A 6746-nucleotide genomic window follows, 5' to 3' on the forward strand; every position below is an offset into this window, starting at 1 on the left:
AAAAAAAAAAAAAAAAAAGAATACCTTGACCTAGAGGTATTACCTAGAGCTAGAGCTCTACATACCTACAGCTTTCTACACTTATTTGGCCACACACTCCTTTCTCTTTAACCTCTGGTAATGTGCTGCAGAACTGGCACCCAAGAAGCTACAGAGGGAGATGCTGGCTGATGGCATTTCTGTTCTCACCGATCACCAAGCACACAATGCCCTGTCATATGTGTTAAGTTTTGTTTCCCTGAATGAGAGGATGAGGTCTGGGAATGTATTTTCTGTTGGAGGATGGGTTGATGGTGGGCCCTGAAACAGATGCTCTCATTTGCTTTTTAGTGTTTGGAGGATGGTGAGGGGAAGTCAGGGTCTGGCCCAGGGCTGGGCACATCAAACATGCTTGTTGATGGCAGTCTGCAGGGTGCCAGGTAGGGAGGGTCAATGGAGCCCACTGGCCTGTCCCCTGTCTCCCCCAGGTGTGCATATTGAGAGGGGCAGCCAGGACAGGCCAGTGACACCCTGAGAACAGTCACGGCTTTGCTGCTGACAGGGGAGTGTGGAAGAGGGAGAGCACCTGATTGGGCACCGACCTTGGCTCTGTCCCCTCCCAGCTGTGTGATCTCCCAGACAGGGGACAGGTCTCTCAGTCATCGAATGGGGAAAAAGCATCCCTGTCCTTTCTGCCTCAGGCTTGGCAAAAGGACCCAAAGAGATGAGAGGAACTGAAAGAATTCCGTAAGCGGTCATGTGCCAGCCAAACATCATGTGTGTTGTGGTATGAGCACTGCCTCCTGTGGGGCTGTGGAGAAAAGCAACCTGGGGCCTTGAGAGCCTGTACTGAGGGAATGAAGCATGTGGAGGTCTCAGAAGCCTGCATCGGACCCACCAGGGCCAAGCTGAGAGGACTGGGAGGCATCTGGCTGCTTAACAGGCATTTTCCCAGTAGTCCCTGAGTCAGGACTGCGCTTGGCTGCCTCAGGCTCCCTCAACCCTGCCTCCTCCTGAGGGCGCTGCCCTAGAATGAGGGGTGGCTCCAGATTTACTCACGTCTTCATTAGTAGTCAGGTTGGAGGCGACGAGGTACGTGTGAAACCCTGAGAGGCCCAGAATGGACCAGATGGAGAAGAAGCAGATGACCAACTCCAGCACGGTGAGGGCAGTTAAGGACCTAAATGGGTGGAGGGTGGGGAGCCTCCCAGCCACACCTGGTCTGTCTCACCTATCCTTCCATGAAGCTGTTTCCCCAGAGAGCTGAGAAGTTTTGGAACCTTCCTGTGGCCTAGTCCCTACTTCTTAGCAGGATCACCTCCTGGGCCCCACGGAAGGGTCAGGACCCCACTCAAGAGCCAGACAAGGTGAGAGTGACAGATGGCAGACAAAACTGAGGGTTCCAATCATAAAGAGCCTCAGGCATGACATGGTCCAGGGAGCTTGGCATCTTAAGGGACATATTCTCTTCCAGGCCCCTGAAGACGGGGACCCCCCGGCCCCACAATGCCCTATTTAGAATCAGCTCTTGCCTGGGTGTGAACAGAGGAGCTGGTACACTGGATTCTAGAGGACACATGTGAACTGTATGCTGTTCCCCTCTGATTAGAGGATGAGGCATGGGACCCACCCAGTGAAGGGATCTCAGTTCCCACTGGAGTGTCCTCTAGCTGACAAAGGATATCTTGCTGGTGTCTCCTTCAGAGTGGAGAGGAAGTTGCTTCCCTGAGCACCTGGGGAGAAAGAAACAGGAGAGGACAAGCTCAGAGGGACAGTGACTGCTGAAGCTTGCTGACCCTTGAGCTTGCTGGCTGGCCCCTTCCACTCCCCCGCTGCCCTCACCCCCAACTCACGCAACGTCAGGTGGGTGACCACGCAGGCGAAGATGAAGGCCGTCAGGAATGAGAGGGAGAGAATAAACGCGTAGAAGAAGCGATAGTTCCGTCTCCCCACACAGTTGCCCACCCAGGGGCAGTGATGGTCAAATCGTTCTGGACAAGGGCAAGGGGCGACGGGTTAGTATGGGATGGCCTGCAGCCAGCACAGGCATTTGGCAGCCTCAACCATGGCTGCTGTTTTCCTACTCCGTTCACTCTTGCAGCACCAGCTGGCTCCCAGGCCTTGGACACACCTGCCTGTGGTCCTTTGTGTACCATTTCCCACTGCCTGATACTCTCTCTCCTGTCTCTTTACCTGGTTAACTGGAACTTCTCCTTCAAGTCTCAGCTGCAAAACCACCTTCTTAAGAAAGTCTCTTCCAATCCAAGACTAGGTGGGGGGCCCCTGTTATCTGCTCCATCACTTCTCTTTTGTGGCCCTCTGCACATGTGTGCTTTTATGCTTATTTATAATTACTGGATTGGCCAATCAGCCCTACCTGACTGTAAGCTAGATGGGCGAGGGGGGCTGTGCTGGTCTCACACCATGCTGACTCCCCAGGATCCGGAGCAGTGCCGGCACAAAGACTCACAAAAGTACTTGTCACCTGGTCTACCATCCCAACCACATGCTAACAGTCAATAACCCCTGTCCCCTGCTCTAGGACTAGCGGCCCAGGGAGGGGCTGGGCTGCAATGTGGTTCACAGCCAGCCAGCATCACAGGCCAGGTCAAAGGGCTGAGCTCACCTGCACACTGTCCCCGGGGGTGGAGGCACACCCAGACTCTGGTAAAGGAAGTCCCTGTGGGAATGTGGGTCACAAGCCCGTTGCAGGCCTCATGCCAAAGCCAGCGCCCTTTGCAGGGGGTGGGAGGGGCAGCTCCTCGGGGATGAATGGTGCCCACTGAGTCACCCCCTTTGCTGCATGCCGTCATGGGGTGCTCCCTGCTGTTCTCTTGCTCAGGGAGTACTGAGCTGGCATGATGAGCTCACTGCCCCAGGAACTGTGCACAGTCACTGTGGCTCAGCTCACCTGGGCCCTCTCACGCAGTGTTTCCCTTACAGCACCCTTCCAGGGGACCACCCTTGGTGCCCATCAGAACTACACAGCCTCTGGAGGGCAGGGAGAGGGGACAAAACAACCACTGCAGGCAGCTGTAGGGTCAGGAGCCGTTTCCAGTGGTGACATCCTCTGCACCTCATCAGCTTAAATGCCTCTGTTCCCAGATGCTTGTCCCTCTCAACCCTGGGAATCAGATCAAAGTCTTTCAGTACAGCTGGCGCCCTGGGCCACTGGACAGGAAATCATTCTTTCTGGCCCAAACACATCTGGGATGTTATTATTTCAGTCTGTTTCCTGGGAGCTTTGACCTCCTGAGGACCAGGCTGAAACTTGGGAGAAGAGTTCAAGGCCCCTCTGTCTGCCCCGCACCTCCGAGCTGGGGGAAGGAATCCACCAATCCTGAGCTGAAGCCAAAACACTCCTGGTGAAGCTGAGGGCCCCTCCCCTGGGCCCTCCTGAGTCAGGGCAAATCTGGGTGAACCAGTCCCCCTGCCCAGCCCTGGGTATTTCAGACCCTGCCCACACCATCCCCATGCGTGACGTCCTCCCACCCCCAGGACTCAGTCTCTCTCAGGAATCCCTGCATCCCTCCCTGCCGCCTCCTACTTACCCACACAGTTGTCACAGACACTGCAGTGTGAGGTTCGGGGTGGCCGAAACATCTTGCAGGTGAAGCAGTACTTCAGCTTCACCATCTGCCCATTGATCAGCACCTCCCGGGTCCGAGGGGGCGGCCGGTATGTAGAACTGCCTGTGTTGTCTGAGGGCAGGAGGAGAGAAAGATGGGGAATGGCCAAGGCAGCCCAGGGCCCAGATCCCCAGCAGGGGAAAGCTACTACTGCCTGGCCAGTCCAGGAGAATCCTCAGGGTAACAGGTTCCCAGGAACAAACATTGGAGTAAAATGTCTGGCCTAAGGCAGGGACAAGTATTAGGAGCTGCCACCATGTACTGAGACTGCCTCTGTACCAGGCGCTATGCTAAAACTTTACATACTTGTTCATACACCTGCCGGCCTTACCCACTCTAAGAAGGGCTGTCAGAGAAGGAGACCCCCAGAAAGCTTAGTGAGGTTTTGTTTTTTTTTTTTTTTTTTTTTTTTTGAGACAGAGTCTCATGCTGTTGCCCAGACTGGAGTACAATGGCGTGATCTCGGCTCACTGCAACCTCCACCTCACAGGTTCAAGCGACTCTCATGCCTCAGCCTCCCAAGTAGCTGGGATTACAGGAGTGTGCTACCATGCCCAGCTAACTTTTGTATTTTTAGTAGAGACAGAGTTTCACCACATTGGCCAGGCTGGTCTCGAACTCCTGACCTCAGGTGATCTGCCCACCTCGGCTTTCCAAACAGCTAGGATTACAGGAGTGAGGCACCGTGCCTGGCCAGCGAGGTTTATCTGCATCTCATCAAGCCTAGACCTATGTCCCAGTTTACAGGAAGTTCAGGAGATGGAGGAACAAAGTGAGTAACACAATGAGGAAAAAGTCAGATCTGGAACATGAGACATCTATAAGACTGCTGGCCTGATCTCTAACAAAAGTAAATGTCATTTATAAAAAGAGAGAGGAGGTCAGGTGCAGTAGCTCACGACTATAATCCCAGCACTTGGGGAGGCTGAGGCATGAGGATCACTTGAGCCCGGAGGGTCAAGGCTGCAGTGAGTCAAGATCACACCACGGCACTCCAGCTTGAGCAACAAAGCCAGAACCTGTCTTAAAAAAAAAAAAAAAGACAGAGAGACAGGCAGAGAGGAGATGATTCTAAATTAAGAGAGATTTAAGAGACATAAAGAAATGCAATACATCATGGATCTTATTTTGAAAACAAAACAAAACAAAGCAATGAAAGACATTTGGAGGGCAACTGTGGAAATCTGACTATAGATTAAAAACTAGGGCTGGGCGCGGTGGCTCATGCCTGTACTCCCAGCGCTTTGGGAGGCCAAGGCGGGCAGATCATGAGGTCAGGAGATCGAGACCATCCTGGCTAACATGGTGAAACCCCATCTCTACTAAAAACACACACAAAAATTAGCTGAGCGTAGTGGCGGGCGCCTGTAGTCCCAGCTACTTGGGAGGCTGAGGCAGGAGAATGGCATGAACCTGGGAGGTGGAGCTTGCGGGGAGCTGAGATCACGCCACTGCACTCCAGCCTGGGCGACAGAGCTAGACTCTGTCTCAAAAAAAAAAAAAAAAGCTAGGAAACAGGCCGAATGCAGTGGCTCATGCCTGTAGTCCCAGCACCTTGGCAGGCCAAGATGGGAGGATTGCTTGAGCGCAGGAGTTCAAGACTAGCCTGGGCAAAATAGGAAGACCCCCATCTCTATAAAAAATAACAAAAATTAGCTGGGTATGATGGCATGTGCCTATAGTCCCAGCTACGAAGGATGCTGAGATGGAAGGATCATTTGAGCCCAGGAGTTCCAGGATGCAGTGAGCGTGAGCCAGGATCGCTCCACTGCACTCTAGCTAGCGTGAGAGCATGAGACCCTGTCTCTAAAAACAAACAAAAATTAGGGAACAATTGGCCAGGTGCGGTGGCTCACACCTGTAATCCCAGCACTTTGGGAGGCTGAGGCAGGCGGATCACGAGGTCAGGAGATTGAGACCATCCTGGTCAACACAGTGAAAGTCTGTCTCTACTAAAAATACAAAAAATTAGCCGGATGTGGTGGCGGGCGTCTGTAGTTCCAACTACTCAGGAGGCTGAGGCAGGAGAATCACTTGAACCCGGGAGGTGGAGTTTACAGTGAGCCAAGATCGTGCCACTGCACTCCAGTCTAGGCAACAGTGGGAGACTCTGTCTCAAAAAAAAAAAAAAAAAAATTAAGGAACAATTAATTTTCTTAGGTATGATAATGGAATTGTGATTATATAGGAGACTATCCTTAGACTTTTAAGATATATGTTGAAATACTTATGGGTAAAGTATCTATGATGTCTATAATTTACTATGAAATAGTTTGAGAAGAGCAAATTGGCCAACTGCTCCCTAATTTTTGTTTGTTTTTAGAGACAGGGTCTCATGCTCTCACCCTGGCTAGAGTGCAGTGGAGCGATCCTGGCTCACACTCACTGCAGCCTGGAACTCCTGGGCTCAAATGATCCTTCCACCTCAGCGTCCTTAGTAGCTGGCACTATAGGCACATGCCATCATACCCAGCTAATTTTTGTTATTTTATATATATACACACACACATATATACGCAAATAAGACACACTATCAACAACTATTCAATCTAGATGATGAATGTACAGAATTAGTTGTACTATAATCCTTCCTGCTTTTCTGTATGTTTGAAATTTTCATAATAAGAAATTTAAGAGGGCTCTCTGGTCTCGGCTGCAGAAGCGAGATGACGAAGGGAACGTCATCGTTTGGAAAGTGTCGCAGTAAGACGCACATATTGGGCCGCCGCTGTGGCTCTAAGGCCTACCACCTTCAGAAGTCGACCTGTGGCAAATGTGGCTACCCTGCCAAGCGCAAGAGAAAGTATAACTGGAGTGCCAAGGCTAAAAGACGAAATACCACCGGAACTGGTCGAATGAGGCACCTGAAAATTGTATACCGCAGATTCAGGCATGGATTCCGTGAAGGAACAACACCTAACCCAAGAGGGCAGCTGCTGCAGCATCCAGTTCATCTTAAGAATGTCAGCGATTAGTCATGCAATACATGTTCTGGTTTTAAAAAATAAAAAAATAGGCCGGGCGCGGTGGCTCAAGCCTGTAATCCCAGCACTTTGGGAGGCCGAGACGGGCGGATCACGAGGTCAGGAGATCGAGACCATCCTGGCTAACACCGTGAAACCCCGTCTCTACTAAAAA

General features: G+C 51.8%; 1 protein-coding gene and 1 pseudogene across 3 annotated transcripts in view; one reads left to right on the forward strand and one right to left on the reverse strand.

Moving 5' to 3' along the window:
* ZDHHC18 (zDHHC palmitoyltransferase 18) overlaps positions 1–6746 on the reverse strand; it is a 34822-nt gene that overhangs the window by 6469 nt on the left and 21607 nt on the right. For all 3 annotated transcript variants that reach the window (XM_017856451.1, XM_017856449.1, XM_017856450.1), the window contains exons 3-6: positions 3531–3680; positions 1833–1970; positions 1664–1712; positions 1039–1141 (exon numbers count right to left, since the gene is read on the reverse strand). In XM_017856451.1, coding sequence (XP_017711940.1) covers positions 1039–1141; positions 1664–1712; positions 1833–1970; positions 3531–3680 — 440 coding nt within the window. The remainder of the gene's footprint in view (positions 1–1038; positions 1142–1663; positions 1713–1832; positions 1971–3530; positions 3681–6746) is intronic.
* Positions 6119–6567, forward strand: LOC108518209 (60S ribosomal protein L37 pseudogene; annotated as a pseudogene).

Source organism: Rhinopithecus bieti, unplaced genomic scaffold (assembly GCF_001698545.2).
Source record: "Rhinopithecus bieti isolate Rb0 unplaced genomic scaffold, ASM169854v2 scaffold_41082, whole genome shotgun sequence".
Taxonomy (NCBI): Eukaryota; Metazoa; Chordata; class Mammalia; order Primates; family Cercopithecidae; genus Rhinopithecus; species Rhinopithecus bieti.